At 49.0% G+C, this 16,376-nt stretch overlaps 1 protein-coding gene across 1 annotated transcript in view; it reads right to left on the reverse strand.

Annotated features, from left to right (window-relative positions):
• Window positions 1-875: 875 nt before the first annotated feature.
• WNT10A (Wnt family member 10A) overlaps window positions 876-16,376 on the reverse strand; it is an 89,005-nt gene continuing 73,504 nt past the window's right edge. Inside the window, exon 4 of the mRNA XM_038748344.1 lies at window positions 876-1,702. Coding sequence (XP_038604272.1) covers window positions 1,220-1,702 — 483 coding nt within the window. The 3' untranslated portion in view covers window positions 876-1,219. The remainder of the gene's footprint in view (window positions 1,703-16,376) is intronic.

Consider the following 16,376-nt stretch of genomic DNA (forward strand, 5'->3'; position numbering starts at 1 on the left):
TAAGCGCTTAATAAATGCCATTATTATTATTATTAAATACCATAATTCTTCTTCTTATTATTATTACTACTGACCCTGCCAGAGTGGGCCAAGCCATGCCAGGCCAGTAAGGGGCCACTATTCGCTCTCTACCTATCTTGCTCTCTTTTCCTTTGGGGACCCGACCCGAGGAATCTCCGTGGAGTCCTTCTCCTGCTCTCCCCAACCAAACTCCAGGGCTGGAGATGAGAAGAGTGAGTTCCTGCCATCCACCAGAATGTGGGCTAATAATAATAATAATAATAATAATAATAATAATAAGCGTTAAGGGCTTACCATGTGTCAAACTCTGTTCTAAGCGTTGGGATAGATATGAACTGATCAGGTTGGACACAATCCCTTTCCTACATGGAGCTCACAGTCTTAATCCCCAAATACTAATAATTTTGGTATTTGTTAAGCGCTTACTATGTGCCAGGCACCATTCTAAGCTCTGGGGTAGATAAAAACTAGTCAGGTTGGACGCAGTCCCTATCCCACTTGGGGCTCACAGTCTTCCAACAACAATAATAATAATTGTGGCATTTGTTAAGCGCTTACTATGTACCAAGCTGGGACAGATACAATCTAGTCAGGTTGGACACAGTCCCTGTCCCACATGGGGCTTTCAGTCTTCATCCCCATTTTCCAGAGGAGGGAACCAAGGCCCAGAGAAATGAAACGATTTGCCCAAAGTCCCACAGCAGATAAGTGGCAGAGCTGGGATTCGAACCCAGGTCCTTCTGACTCCCAGGCTGGTGGTCTGTCCGCTAGGCCCCCCTGCTCCTAAGCCTCACACTCCCTTTCCCCAGCCCCCCACCCACCCAAAAAAATCACACAATCACTTCGGCCTGTAGTGTCTCCTCTTTAATAGGCCTTCCCAGATCCCAATCCCAATCCCCAGGGCCTTTCTGGGTCCCATTCCTCTTTAATAGGCCTTCCTGGCTCCCCAGGGCCTTTCTTGATCCCACTCCTCTTTAAGAGGCCTTCCCAGATCCCGATCCCAATCTCCAGGGCCTTTCAGGGTCCCACTCAGGGTTGGGGACGCCCCGATTCGTGACCCTTGTCACGGGTGAGCGTGAGTCTCCGTCTCAACTCCCGGGCGACAGTGGGCGAGTGGGTGGGTGACAATGGAGCTGTTTTGGGGGGCCAGGGAGTGGTTCCGATTCTCAGGACTGGGGAGGGATGGTGGGCGTCCATGTCACTTGCAGACGCTGACCCACTCGGTGATGCGGCATTCCTCACAGAGCACGTAGCAGCACCAGTGGAAGCGGCAGTGGCAGCGCTCGCTGCGCGTTTGGCGCAGGATGTTGTACCCTCGACCGCAACAGAGGCTCCCGCAGCCGTCGGAGCCCGTGCTGCTCTTGTTGCACAGACGGCCGACCGTGCCCGCGGAATCCAGCCTCGGCTCCCGCTCGCAGAAGTCGGGGGATTTCTCGAAGTACACCAGGTCCGAGGGGTTGGCGCGACGCCGGGCGACCGGTCCCGGGGGTCCCGGGGCCCCTGGCTCCAGCTGGACCCCGTTACGGTTGTGCGGGCGGATGAGCGTGGCGCGTTGGAAGCGGGCACGGAGCAGGGTGCCCACCACCCGGAATTCGGGGGTCACCTGCCAACACGTCTTCAACTGGCAGCTCCCCGACGTGCCGTGGCACTTACACTTCCGCCTCATGTTGTCCAGCACGGCCTGTGGGGCAGGGGAGGAAAGGGTGAGGGGCGGCTCTGCCCAATCAATCAATCAATCAATCAATCGTATTTATTGAGCGCTTACTGTGTGCAGAGCACTGTACTAAGCGCTTGGGAAGTACAAGTTGGCACCATATTGCCCACCATCGAGGGGTCCCTCCTACACCCCCCCCGCCCCACTCCATAGCTGCGCCCTCGCATGGCATAGTGCCTAAAGCCCAGGCCTGGGAGACAGAAGGTCATGGGTTCTAATCCCGGCTCTGCCGCTTGTCTGCTGGGTGACTTTGGGCAAGTCACTTCACTTCTCTGGGCCTCAGTTCCCTCATCTGGAAAATGGGGATGAAGACTGTGAGCCCCACGTGGGACAACCTCGATTACCTTGTATCCCCCACCCCAGTGCTTAGAACAGTGCTTGGCGCATAGTAAGCACTTAACAAATACCAACATTATTATTATTATTCTCTGGCCCTCAGTTCCCTCATCTGGAAAATGAGGATTTGAGACCGTGAGCCCCACATGGGGCAGGGACTGCGTCCAACCCGATTTGCTTGTATCCATCCCAGCTCTTAGTACAGTCCCTGGCACATAGTAAGCGCTTAACAAATACCATCATCATTATTATTACTATTATTATTACACCCAAGCCTTTCTGGAACAATGCCACCTTCCTGGTCAAGAATATCTCCTTCAATTCACCCCCTCAACCATCCCCCATGGCCTCCCTCCTCATTCATTTATTCATTCATTCAATCGTATTTATTAGGCACTTACTGTGTACACAGCACTATACTAAGCACTTGGGAAGTACAAGTTGGAATAATAATGGCATTTATTAAACGCTTACTATGTGCAAAGCACTGTTCTAAGCACTGGGGAGGTTACAAGGTGATCAGGTTGTCCCTGCGAGCCCACAGGGGGCTCACAGTCTTAATCCCCATTTTACAGATGAGGTGACTGAGGCACAGAGAAGTTGTGACTTGCCCACAGCTGACAATTGGCAGAGCTGGGATTTGAACCCATGACCTCTGACTCCAAAGCCCGTGCTTGTTCCACTGAGCCACGCTCCTCTCTCATCACCGACCCCCCACCAAGTCCTCGCCCCCAACCCTGGGAAATCCCCCACCTCCCCACCCCTCTTTCCTCAACAGCTGCAGGAAGCGGTTGAGGCTGGGGGCTTTCCCCCATCCTGCCCGACTTCGGTGAGCCCCCCTCCTCTCCGTCCGGCTGTTTTGCTTCCTGAGGGGGATCCCGACTCTCTGGGGAAATCCCTCCTTCCCTGGTGGGGGGCTGGGGGGCAGGGTAGTGAGGGAGGGGAGAGGTCTTCAGCAGTGCAGCTGGTCCCCTGGGTCCTCAATCCCACTGGAAAGCGGAGGGAAACTGAGGCTGCAGGAGGTTTGGGAGCCGGGAAATCAGGATTAGGGCCTGGAAAAGCAGAGGGGGGCGATGGGAGGACCCCCTCTGCTGCTTGGGACTATAGAGAAAAGGGGTGTGTGTGTGTATTTGTGTGTTTGTGGTTGGGGAGTGGCTGCCTGGACTTCAGGGTTCTCCATGTCCGGGCAACGGTGGGCCCCTTTAGACGGCCCCCGAATCCAGCAGGCCCGAACACCTGCTTGCCAACGGACTCGGTCGTTATAATAATAATAATAATAATTCTGGTACTTGTTAAGCGCTCACTCTGTGCCAAGCACTGTAACTACGTTGGACAAGTTAACCAGGCTGGACATGGTCTCCATCCCACATGGGGCTCACACTCTTAACCCCCATTTTTTACAGGTGAGGGAACTGAGGCCCAGAGAAGTGGAGGGACTTGCCCAAGGTCACACAGCAGACAAGTGGCGGAGATGGAATTAGAATCTATAATAATAATAATGGTATTTGTTAAGTGCTTACTGTGTGTCAAGCCCTGTTCTAAGCACTGGGGTAGACATAAGGTAATCAGGTTATCTCACATGGGGCTCACACAGTCTTAATCCCCATTTTTTACAGGTGAGGGAACTGAGGCCCAGAGAAGTGGAGTGACTTGCCCAAGGTCACACAGCAGACAAGTGGCGGGGATGGAATTAGAACCTATAATAATAGTAATAATAATGGTATTTGTTAAGTGCTTACTGTGTGTCAAGCCCTGTTCTAAGCACTGGGGTAGACATAAGGTAATCAGGTTATCTCACATGGGGCTCACAGTCTTATCCCCATTTTTTACAGGTGAGGGAACTGAGGCCCAGAGAAGTGGAGTGACTTGCCCAAGGTCACACAGCAGCCAAGTGGCGGAGATGGAATTAGAACCTATAATAATAATAATGGTATTTGTTAAGTGCTTACTATGTGTCAAGCCCTGTTCTAAGCACTGGGGTAGATATAAGGTAATCAGGTTGTCCCACATGGGGCTCACAGTCTTAATCCCCATTTTCCAGATGAGGTCACTGAGGCCCAGAGAAGTGGAGTGACTTGCCCAAGGTCACACAGCAGACAAGTGGTGGAGATGGAATTAGAACCTATAATAGTAATAACGGTATTTGTTAAGTGCTTACTATGTGTCAAGCCCTGTTCTAAGCACTGGGGTAGATATAAGGTAATCAGGTTGTCCCACATGGGGCTCACAGTCTTAATCCCCATTTTCCAGATGGCCCGGAGAAGTGCAGTGACTTCCCCAAGGTCACACAGCAGACAAGTGGCGGAGCCGGGATTAGAACCCACGTCTTCTGACTCCCAAACCAGTAGGCCACACTACTTTAATGAGGGAGGGGGAGGGCCGACCACAGAGAGCCTGCAGGGGATGATGGGGTTGGGGGGAAGAAGGGGCCAAGAGCGGGAGGGATATTTATATTGCCAACTTGTACTGCCCAAGCGCTTAGTACAGTGCTCTGCACACAGTAAGCGCTCAATAAATACGATTGAATGAATGAATGAATGTAATGGAACTGATTTAGGCGTCATGGGGTGCCCTCAGTTTACACCCAGGGCCCTGGATCAGGGGGTCCCAGGGGATCGAGTATGGGCGGAGAAAGTGCGGGGTGGGTCAAGGGTGCGGGGGATGAGGGAGGGGAGGAAGGGGAGCTGAAGTTGGGAGAGAAGGATGCAGAGGGGAAGGGAGTCGGTATAATAATAATAATAACAATGATGGCATTTATTAAGCACTTACTATCATCATCATCATCAATCGTATTTATTGAGCGTTTACTATGTGCAGAGCACTGTACTAAGCGCTTGGGAAGTACAAATTGGCAACATATAGAGACAGTCCCTACCCAACAGTGGGCTCACAGTGTACTATGTGCAAAGCACTTTTCTACCTCGTTGAGGGCAGGGAATGCATCTGCTTATGGCTCTATTGGACTCTCCCAAGCGCTTAGCACAGTATTCTGCACACAGTAAGCTCTCAATAAATACAGTTGAGTGAGTGAGTGAGTGAGTGAGTGAGTGAGTGAATGAATGAATGAATGAATGAATGAATGGGAAAGCAGCTGGAGTTGGGAGAGAGGGATGGGGAGGGGAAGAGAGTAGGTGCAAGCTCGTTGAGGACAGGGAATGTGTCTGCTTATGGCTCTATTGGACTCTCAATCAATCAATCAATCGTATTTATTGAGCGCTTACTTTGTGCAGAGCACTGTACTAAGCGCTTGGGAAGTACAAGTTGGCAACATAAGCGCTTAGCCAAGCGCTTAGCACAGGCTCTGCACACAGTAAGCTCGCCACGTGGCTCAATGTGGAAAAAGCCCAGGCTTGGGAGTCAGAGGTCATGGCTTCTAATCCCGGCTCCACCACTTGTCCGCTGTGTGACTTTGGGCAAGTCACTTCACTTCTCTGGGCCTCAGTGACCTCATCCGGAAAATGGGGATTAAGGCTGTGAATGAGCTGGATTTGGGAGAGAGGGATGGGGTGGGGCAGGGACAGGTGGAAGGACTATCAATTCCTTGCTGGCCGGGAATATGACTGTTTTTTGTTCTATTGTCCTCTCTCAAGTGCTTAGCACAGTGCTCTGCAACTGGCAAGCTTGCAAGCGCTTAGTACAGTGCTCTGCACACAGTAAGCTCTCAATAAATACAATTGATTGATTGATTGGTAAGCGCTCAACAACAATTACCATTATTATTATTATTTCTAGAGTGTTAGCCTGCCGTTGGGAAGGGACCGGCTCTATATACTGCCAACTTGTACTTCCCAAGCACTTAGTACAGTGCTCTGCACACAGTAAGCGCTCAATAAATACGATTGAATGAATGAATTATCATCATTATCATTATTATTATCGTATTTGTTAAGCACTTACTATGTGCCAAGCACGGTTCTAAGCACTGGGGTGGATACAAGCCAATCAGGTTGAACCCAGGCCCTGTCCCACGTAGGGCTCATAGTCTCCATCCCCATTTTCCAGATGAGGGAACTGAGGCCCAGAGGAAGTGAAGCGACTTGCCTAAGGTCACACAGCATCATCATCATCATCATCAATTGTATTTATTGAGCGCTTACTGTGTGCAGAGCACTGTACTAAGCGCTTGGGAAGTACAAGGTGGCAACATATAGAGACAGTCCATACCCAACAGTGGGCTCACAGTCTAAAAGGGGGAGACATGGAACAAAACCAAACATACTAACAAAATAAAATAAATAGAATAGATATGTACAGCAGACAGGTGGTGGAGTCAGAACTAGAACCCATGACCTTCTGACTCCCAAACCCATGCTCTTGGGAAAAGCAGCATGGCAGAGGGGATAGAGAAGCAGCTTGGCTCAGTGAGAACAGCTTGAGCTTGGGAGTCAGAGGTCACGGGTTCTAATCCCATCTCCGCCACCTGTCAGCTGTGTGACTTTGGGCAAGTCGCTTAACTTCTCTATGCCTCAGTTACCTCATCTGGAAAATGGGGATTAAAAGTGTGAGCCCCATGTGGAACAACCTGATCACTTCATATCCTCCCCAGTGAGTAGAACAGTGCTTGGTACCTAGTAAGCGCTTAACAAATGCCATCATCATTATTATTATTACTATAGAGCTTGGGCCTGGAAGTCAGAAGATCATGGGTTCTAATCCTGCCTCTGCCATACGTCTGCTGTGTCACACCTTGGGTAAGTCACTTCGCTTCTCTGGGCTTCAGTTACCTCATCTGGAAAATGGGGATTTAGAGTATGAGCCCCATGCTTGAACGAATGAATAAGTGCTTAACCAGTACCATTATTATTATCATCATCATCATCATCATCATCATCAATCGTATTTATTGAGCGCTTACTGTGTGCAGAGCATTGTACTAAGCGCTTGGGGAGTACAAGTTGGCAACATATAGAGACAGTCCCTACCCAACAGTGGGCTCACAGTCTAAAAGGGGGAGACAGAGAACAAAACGAAACATACTAACAAAATAAAATAAATAGAATAGATATGTACTAATAAAATAAATAAATAAAGAAATAGAGTGCTTTGCACATAGCACTTAACAAATGCCATTATTATTGTTATTATTTTTATTATTATTATTATTATTATTAAAAAATACTTTGCTAGGCCCTGGGTAGACACAAGACAATCCAATCAGACGGCCTCTGTCCCATCTAGAGTTCACAATTTAAGAGGTAGAAAGAGCAAGTATCTTCTCCCCATTTTACAGATGAGGAAACTAGGGTACAGAGAGATATGTACAATTATTATCATTATTATATCTTGCCCCTAGGAGGTAAGTACAATGCTTTGCACAAAGTAAGTGCACAATAAACATGATTGAATGAATGAAAAGGGAGAGGGGGGAAAGTGGGGGAGGGTGTCATTTTGGGGGTCCTTCTCTCCTGCCCGACGCCTGGGAGACCTGATGGTGGGAATGAGGGTGGGATCTGGCACCGATAATAATAATAATGGTAGCATTTATTAAGCACTTACTATGTGCAAAGCATTGTTCTAAGCGCTGCGGGGGTTACAAGGTGATCAGGTTGTCCCACGGGGGGCTTACAGTCTTCATCCCCATTTTACAGATGAGGGAACTGAGGCCCAGAGAAGTTCTGACTTGCCCAAAGTCACACAGCTGGCAATTGGCGGAGCCAGAATTTGAATCCATGACCTCTGAGTCCAAAGCCCATGCTCTTTCCAGTGAGCCATGCTGCTAGTAATAATAATAATGATAATGGTATTTGTTTAGTACTTACTATGTGCCAAGCACTGTTCTAAGCACTGGGGTAGATACAAAGCAGTGTGAGAAGCAGTGTGGCTCAATGGAAAGAGCATGGGCTTTGGAGTCAGAGGTCAGGGGTTCAAATCCTGGCACTGTCAATTGTCAGCTGTGTGACTTTGGGCAAGTCACTGAGCTTCTCTGTGCCTCAGTGACCTCATCTGTAAAATGGGGATTAAGACTGTGAGCCCCATGTGGGACAACCCGATCACCTTGTAACTTCCCCAGTGCTTAGAACAGTGCTTGGCACAAAATAATGATGGCATTTATTAAGTACTTACTATGTGCAAAGCACTGTTCTAAGCGTTGGGGAGATTACAAGGTGATCAGGTTGCCCCACAGGGGCCTCACAGTCTTCATCCCCATTTTACAGATGAGGGAACTGAGACCCAGAGAAGTGAAGTAACTTGCCCAAAGTCACACCGCTGACAATTGGCAGAGCCGGGATTTGAACCCATGACCTCTGATTCCAAAGCCCTGGTTCTTTCCACTGAGCCACGCTGCTTCTCCTGAGCCTCCGTAGTAAGCGCTTAATAAATGCCATCATCATCATCGTCATCATCATCATCATTACAAAGTAATCATGTTGTCCCACATGGGGCTCACAGTCTTAAACCCCATTTTACAGATGAGGTCACTGAGGTACAGAGAAGTTATTATCAATAATAATACTAGTATTTGTTATTAATGATAATGATGGTATTTGTTATTATTGTTATGGTATTTGTTAAGCGCTTACTATGTGCCAAGCACTGTTCTAAGCTTTGGGGTAGATACAAGGTCATCAGGTTGTCCCACGTGGAGCTCACAGTCTCAATCCCTATTTTCCAGAGGAGGGAACTGAGGCCCAGAGAAGTGAAGCAACTTGCCCAAACTCTCACAGCTGACAAGTGGTGGAGGCGGGATTAGAACCCACGTCCTCTGACTCCCAAGCCCGTGCACTTTCCACTAAGCCACGTTGCTTCTTTACGAGCGCTTACTACGTTCCTGGCACTGTCCTAAATGCAGGAGGCACTGTCCTAAGAGCTGGTGGCGCTGTAATAATAAGAATAATACTGGTATTTGTTAAGCGCTTACTGTGTGCCAAGCACTGTTCTAAGCGCTGGAGTAGATACAAGGTCATCAGGTTGTCCCACATGGGGCTCACAGTGTTCATCCCCATTTTACAGATGAGGAATTGAGGCACAGAGAACTGGCGGAGTCCGGATTAGAACCCACAACTTCTGACTCTCAAGTCTGGGCTCTTGCCACTGGGCCATGCTGCTTTTCATGTACTGTACTGTGCTAAGCGCTGGGACCACTGTGCTGCTACCACTACTACTATGGTAAGTGCTTACGATGTGCCAAGCACTGTTCTAAGCACTGGGGTAGATACAAGGTGATCAGGTTGTCCCACATGGAACTCATAGTCTCAATCCCCATTTTCCAGATGAAGGCACAGAAAAGTGAAGCCATTTGGCCAAGGTCACACAGCAGACAAGCGGTGGAGCCAGGATTAGAACCCATGACCTCTGACTCCCAAGTCCGGGCTCTAGCCATTAAGCCACACTGTCTCTCTACAAGCACTTACTATGTGCCAGACGTTGTCCTAATAATAATAATAATAATAATAATGATATTTGTTAAGCGCTTAACTATGTGCAAAGCACTGTTCTAAGCACTGGGGGAATGCAAGGTGATCAGGTTGTCCCACGGGGGGCTCACAGCCTTCATCCCCATTTTACAGATGAGGGAACTGAGGCACAGAGAAGTGAAGTGACTTGCCCAAAGTCACACAGTTAAGTGGTGGAGACAGAATTTGAACCCACAATAATAATAATAATAATAATAATGGCATTTATTAAGTGCTTACTCTGTGCAAAGCACTGTTCTAAGCGCTGGGGGAATACAAGGTGATCAGGTTGTCCCACGGGGGGCTCACAGCCTTCATCCCCATTTTACAGATGAGGGAACTGAGGCACAGAGAAGTGAAGTGACTTGCCCAAAGTCACACAGCTGACAAGTGGTGGAGCAGGGATTTGAACCCATGACCTGTGACTCCAAAGCCCGGGCTCTTTCTATTGAGCCACACTGCTCCTAATGGCTGGAGGCACTGTACTAAGCGCTGGGAGCACTGTCCTAAGCGTTGGGGGCACTGTACTAAGAGCTGGTGGCACCATACTAAGCGCTGGGGGTACTATACTACTACTACTACTACAGCTAATAAGAATAATAATGATGATGGCATTTGTTAAGATCTTACTCTGTGCCAAGCACTGTCCTAAACGCTGGGGTAGACACAAGGTGATCAGCTTGTCCCACGTGGGGTTCACAGTCCTAATCCCCATTTTCCAGATGAGGTCACTGAGGCCCAGAGAAGTGAAGTGACTTGCCCAAGGTCACCCAGCTGACTAGGCAGAAGCAGGATTAGAACCCATGAGCTATGACTTCCAAACCCGGGCTCTTTCTACTGAGCCTCGCTGCTTCTCTACGAGCGCTTACTATGTGCCAGGCACTGTCTTAAAGCGCTTAGTACAGTGCTCTGCACACAGTAAACGCTCAATAAATATGATTGAATGAATAGTAGATATGTACACTCAATGAATTCTATTGATGGAAGAAGTCAGTGTTCCCTTTCTAGACCCCAACACCTATTAACACATCAAATCCCGCCTGCCTCTAATAATAATAATAATTATACTGATGGTATTTATTACGCCCTAATGACATCATCATCATCAATCGTATTTATTGAATGTTTACTATGTGCAGAGCACTGTACTAAGCGCTTGGGAAGTACAAATTGGCAACATATAGAGACAGTCCCTACCCAACAGTGGGCTCACAGTCTAAAAATGACATGCCAAGCTATATTAATCAGGGTGGACACAGTCCCCGTCCTGGGGCTCACAAGCTAAGAGGGAGGGAGAACAGGTATAATAATAATAATAATAATGGCATTTATTAAGCGCTTACTAAGTGCAAAGCACTGTTCTAAGCGCTGGGGAGGTTACAAGGTGATCAGGTTGTCCCACATGGGGCTCCCAGTCTTCATCCCCATTTTACAGATGAGGCCCAGAGAAGTGAAGTGACTTGCCCGAAGTCACCCAGCTGACAAGTGGCGGAGCGGGATTTGAACCCATGACCTCTGACTCCAAAGCCCGGGCTCTTTTCCACTGAGCCACGCTGCTTCTCCATAAATTGAATTTATTAATTGACTTCAATAAATTAACGGGTATTGAATCCCCGTTTTCCAGGTGAGGAAACTGGGGCACAGAGAAGCGAAGTGACTTGCCTGAGGCCACACAGCGGGCACGACTCAAAGCCAGGATTAGGACCCAGATCCTCCAATTCCCAGGCCGGGCTCTTTCCGCCAGGATACGCGGCTTCTTTTAGACTGTGAGCCCAATGTTGGATAGGGACTGTCTCTATATGTTGCCAATTTGTACTTCCCAAGCGCTTAGTACAGTGCTCTGCACATAGTAAGCGCTCAATAAATATGTTTGATTGATTGATTGATTCCTCTGATATCACAGAGGCAGGCCCGCAGAGAAGCAGCACGGCGTCGTGGATAGAGCCCGGGCTCGGGGGTCAGAAGGTCGTGGGTTCTAATCCCATCTCCGCCCCTTGTTTGCTGTGTGACCTTGAGCAAGTCACTTCTCTTCTCTGCGCCTCAGTTCCCTCATCTGTAAAATGGGGATTGACACAGAGCCCCACGTGGGACAGGGACCGTGTCCAACCCGATTTGCTCATATCCACCCCGGTGCTTAGTACAGTGCCTGGCACATAGTAAGCGCTTAACAAATGGCACAGTTATTATTATGTGGGCAAGGGGTTGGTTTCGGGACCTACAAGGTCACCTTGTATCTACCTCAGCGCTTAGAACAGTGCTGGCACATAGTAAGCACTTAATAAATAACATCATTATTATTATTAGTAGTAGTAGACTGTGAGCCCGTTGTTGGGTAGGGACCGTCTCTATGTGTTGTCAACTTGTGCTTCCCAAGCACTTAGTACAGTGCTCTGCACACAGTAAGCACTCAATAAATACGATTGAATGAATGAATGAATGAATGGAGGCGCTATACCAAGCGCTGGGGGCACTGTACTAAGCGCTGGGGCACTGTACTACTACTACTACTACTACTATTATTCATTCATTCATTCAATCGTATTTATTCATTCAATTGTATTTATTGAGTGCTTACTGTGCACAGAGCACTGTACTAAGCGCTTGGGAAGTACAAGTTGGCAACATATAGAGACGGTCCCTACCCAACAACGGGCTCACAGTCTACTGCTACTGCTAATAATAATGATATTATTTATTAAGTGCTTACTATGTGCCAAGCACTGTTCTAAGCACTGGGATGGATACAAGGTGATCATGTTGTCCCACGTGGGGCTCACAGTCTCAATCCCCATTTTCCAGATGAGGTCACCGAGGCCCAGAGAAGTGAAGTGACTCACCCAAAGTCACACAGCAGACAAGTAGCGGAGACGGGATTAGAACCCACGACCTCTGACTCCCCATCCCGGGCTCTTTCATTCATTCAGTCGTATTTATTGAACGCTTACTGTGTGCAGAGCACTGTACTAAGCGCTTGGGAAGTACAAGTTGGCAACATAACTCTTGCCACCAGTTAAGTGGCTTGCCCAAGGTCACCCATCAGAGAAGTGGCTGATAAGAGGGTGGGAGGGTGAGGGGTGGGCCTCAGTCCTTAAGCGCTTAGTCCAGTGCTCTGCACATAGGAGGTGCTCAATAAATACGATTGAATGAATGGTCCTGAGTGGGGGGTCTTGGAGGGGGGTGAGGGGTTGTCCTTAAGGGCTTAGTCCAGTGCTCTACACACAGAAGGCGCTCAGTAAATAGGATTGAATGAATGGTCCTGAGTGGGGGGTCTTGTGGCGGGGGGGGGGGGGGGGGGGGAGTGGTGGTCCTTAGTCCTTTAAGTGCTTAGTCCAGTGCTCTGCACACAGTAGGAGCTCAATAAATACCATTAAATGAACGGTCCTGTCGGGGGGGGGCCTTCGGGGGGGGGGGGTGGCGAGGGGTGGTCCTTAGTCCTTAGGCGCTTAGTCCAGTGCTTTGCACACAGTAGATGCTCAGTAAATAGGTTTGAATGAATGGTCCTGAGTGGGGGAGTCTTTGGGGGGCCAGGGGTGATCCTTAGTCCTTAAGCACTTAGTCCAGTGCTCTGCACATAGTAGGTGCTCAGTAAATAGGTTTGAATGAATGGTCCTGAGTGGGGGGGGGGGGGGGGGGGGGGAGGGGCGAGGGATGGTCCTTAATCCTTAAACGCTTAGTCCAGTGCTCTGCACACAGGAGACGCTCAGTAAATAGGATTGAATGAATGATCCTGGGGGGGGAGGAGGCTAGAGGTGGTCCTTAGTCCTTAAGTGCTTAGTCCAGTGCTATGCACAGAGGAGACGCTCAATAAATAGGATTGAATGAATGGTCCCGAGTGGGAGGTCTTTGGGGGGCGGGGGGTGGCCCTTATCTTTCGGGGGGTGGGAGGTGGTCCTTAGTCCTTAAGCGCTTAGTCCAGTGCTCTGCACACAGGATGCACTCAGTAAATAGGATTGAATGAATGATGGGGGAGGGCGGGGGCAGAGGTGGTCCTTAGTCTTTAAGTGCTTAGTCCAGTGCTCTGCACAGAGGAGACGCTCAATAAATAGGATTGAATGAATGGCCCTGAGTGTGGTCTTTGGGGGGTGAGGGGGTGAGGGGTGGTCCTCAGTGCTTAAGCGATTAGACCAGTGCTCTGCACACAGTAGGCGCTCAGTAAATAGGATTGAATGAATGGTCCTGAGTGTGGGGGGGGGGGGGGGGCGGTCTTCGGGGGGCAAGGGGTGATTCTTAGTCCTTAAGCGCTTAGTCCAGTGCTCTGCACACAGTAGGCGCTCAGTAAATAGGATTGAATGAATGGTCCTGAGTTGAGGGGTCTTCAGTGGAAAGAGCCCGGGCTTTGGAGTCAGAGGTCATGGGTTCAAATCCCGGCTCTGCCAATTGTCAGCTGTGTGATTTTGGGCAAGTCACTTCACTTCCCTGGGCCTCAGTTACCTCATTTGTAAAATGAGGATTCAGACTGTGAGCCCACCCCCCGTGGGACAACCTGATCACCTTGTAACCTCCCCAGGGCTTAGAACAGTGCTTTGCACATAGTAAGCACTTAATAAATGTCATCATTATTATTATTATTCGGGGGGCGAGGGGTTATCCTTAGTCCTTAAGCGCTTAGTCCAGTGCTCTGCACATAGTAGGCGCTCAATAAATAGGATTGAATGAATGGTCCTGAGTTGGGGGGTCTTCGGTGGGAACGAGGGGTGGTCCTTAATCCTTAAACGTTTAGTCCAGTGCTCTGCACACAGGAGGCACTCAGTAAATAGAATTGAATGAATGATCTTGGGGAGGGAGGGCGAGAGGTGGTCCTTAGACCTTAAGCACTTAGTCCAGTGCTCTGCACACAGGAGGCGCTCAATAAATAGGATTGAATGAACGGTCCTGAGTTGGGGGTCTTCTGGGGGGTGGGGGGTGGTCCCTAGTCCTTAAGCACTTAGTCCACTGCTCTGCACACAGGAGGAGCTCAGTAAATAGGATTGAATGAATGGTTCTGAGTGGGGGGGGGGGGTCTTCGGGAATGTGGGGTGGTCCTTAGTCCTTAAGCACTTAGTCCAGTGCTCTGCATACAGTGGGTGCTCAATAAATACGATTGAATGAATGGTCCTGCCTCGGGGGCGGGGGGGCTTCGGGGAGTGTGGGGTGGTCCCAGTCCTTAAATGCTTATTCCAGTGCTCTGCACACAGTGGGCATTCAATAAATAGGATTGAATGACTGGTCCTGAGTGGGAGGTCTTCGGGGCGGTGGTGGGCCGAGGGGTGGCCCTCAGTCTTTAAATGCTTAGTCCAGTACTCGGCACACAGTGGGTGCTCAATAAATAGGATTGAAAGAATGGTCCTGGGGGCGGGGGGCGGGTGCCGAGGGATGATGCTTAGTCCTAAAGTGCTTAGTCCAGTGCTCTGCACACAGGAGGCACTCAATAAATAGGATTGAGTGACTGGTCCTGAGTGGGGGGTTTGCTCTGCACCCAGTAAGTGCTCCATAAAGGCGCTCCATAGAGAAGCAGTGTGGCTCAGAGGAAAGAGCCCGGGCTTGGGAGTCAGAGGTCATGGGTTCCAATCCCGGCTCCACTCCTTGTCAGCTGTGTGACTTTGGGCAAGTCACTTCGCTTCTCTGGGCCTCAGTTCCCTCATCTGTAAAATGGGGATGAAGACTGTGAGCCCCATGTGGGGCAACCTGATCACCTCGTATCCTCCTCAGCGCTTAGAACAGTGCTTGGCACATAATAAGCACTTAACAAATGCCATCATTATTATTATTATTATAAATAGGATTGAATGACCGGTCCAGGCGGGTTATTAAGAAATGCCATCATTATTATTTTTGTTGTCTGTCTCCCCCTTCTAGCCTGTGAGCCCGCTGTTGGGTAGGGACCGTCTCTAGATGTTGCTGACTTGGACTTCCCAAGCGCTTAGTACAGTGCTCTGCACACAGTAAGCACTCAATAAATACGATTGAATGAATGAATGAATTATAAATAGGATTGAATGACACCGACCCGGGCCTGGGAGTAAAAAGGCCATGGGTTCTAATCCCGCTCCACCACTTGTCTGCTGTGTTGTTATTATTATTATTACTGTTATTATTATTACCACTGATTGATCGCTCGATTGTTTTCCCCAACCCCCTCGCCTCCATCCTCTGTCCGTTAGACTGAAGTTCTATGAGGGAGGGAATCATGAGAAGCAGCATGGCTCAGTGGAAAGAGCCTGGCTTGCGTGTCAGAGGTCATGGGTTCAAATCCCACTCTGCCAATTGTCAGCTGGGTGACTCTGGGCAAGTCACTTAACTTCTCTATGCCTCAGTTCCCTCATCTGTCAAATGGGGATGAAGACTGTGAGCCCCACGTGGGAACATGTGATCACCTTGTATCCTCCACAGTGCTTGGCACATAGTAAATGCTTAACAAATGCCATTATTATTATTATTATTATCATTATCATGTCTGCCAACTCTACTGTATGGTACTCTCCCAAACGCTTAGCACAGTGCTCTGCCCAAAGTAAGCGCTTCATAAATGCCACTGACTGATACCCTGACAAGCACTCTAAGCACTGAATATGGCTTAACAAATGCCCTCATCATTATTATAATAATAATACTGATGGCATTTATTAAGCACCTACTACACGGGAAGCAGCGTGGCTCAGTGGAAAGAGCACGGGATTTGGAGTCAGAGGTCAGGGGTTCAAATCCCGGCTCTGCCAATTGACAGCTGTGTGACTTTGGGCAAGTCACTTAACTTCTCTGTGCCTCAGTTACCTCATTTGTAAAATGGAGATTAAGACTGTGAGCCCCGCGTGGGGCAACCTGATCGCCTTGTAACCTCCCCAGCGCTTAGAACAGTGCTTTGCACGTAGTAAGCGCTTAATAAATGCCATTATTATTATTATTATAATTATTATTATCACTACTTGCAAAGC

Source organism: Tachyglossus aculeatus, chromosome 1 (genome assembly GCF_015852505.1).
Source record: "Tachyglossus aculeatus isolate mTacAcu1 chromosome 1, mTacAcu1.pri, whole genome shotgun sequence".
In the NCBI taxonomy this organism is placed as follows: domain Eukaryota; kingdom Metazoa; phylum Chordata; class Mammalia; order Monotremata; family Tachyglossidae; genus Tachyglossus; species Tachyglossus aculeatus.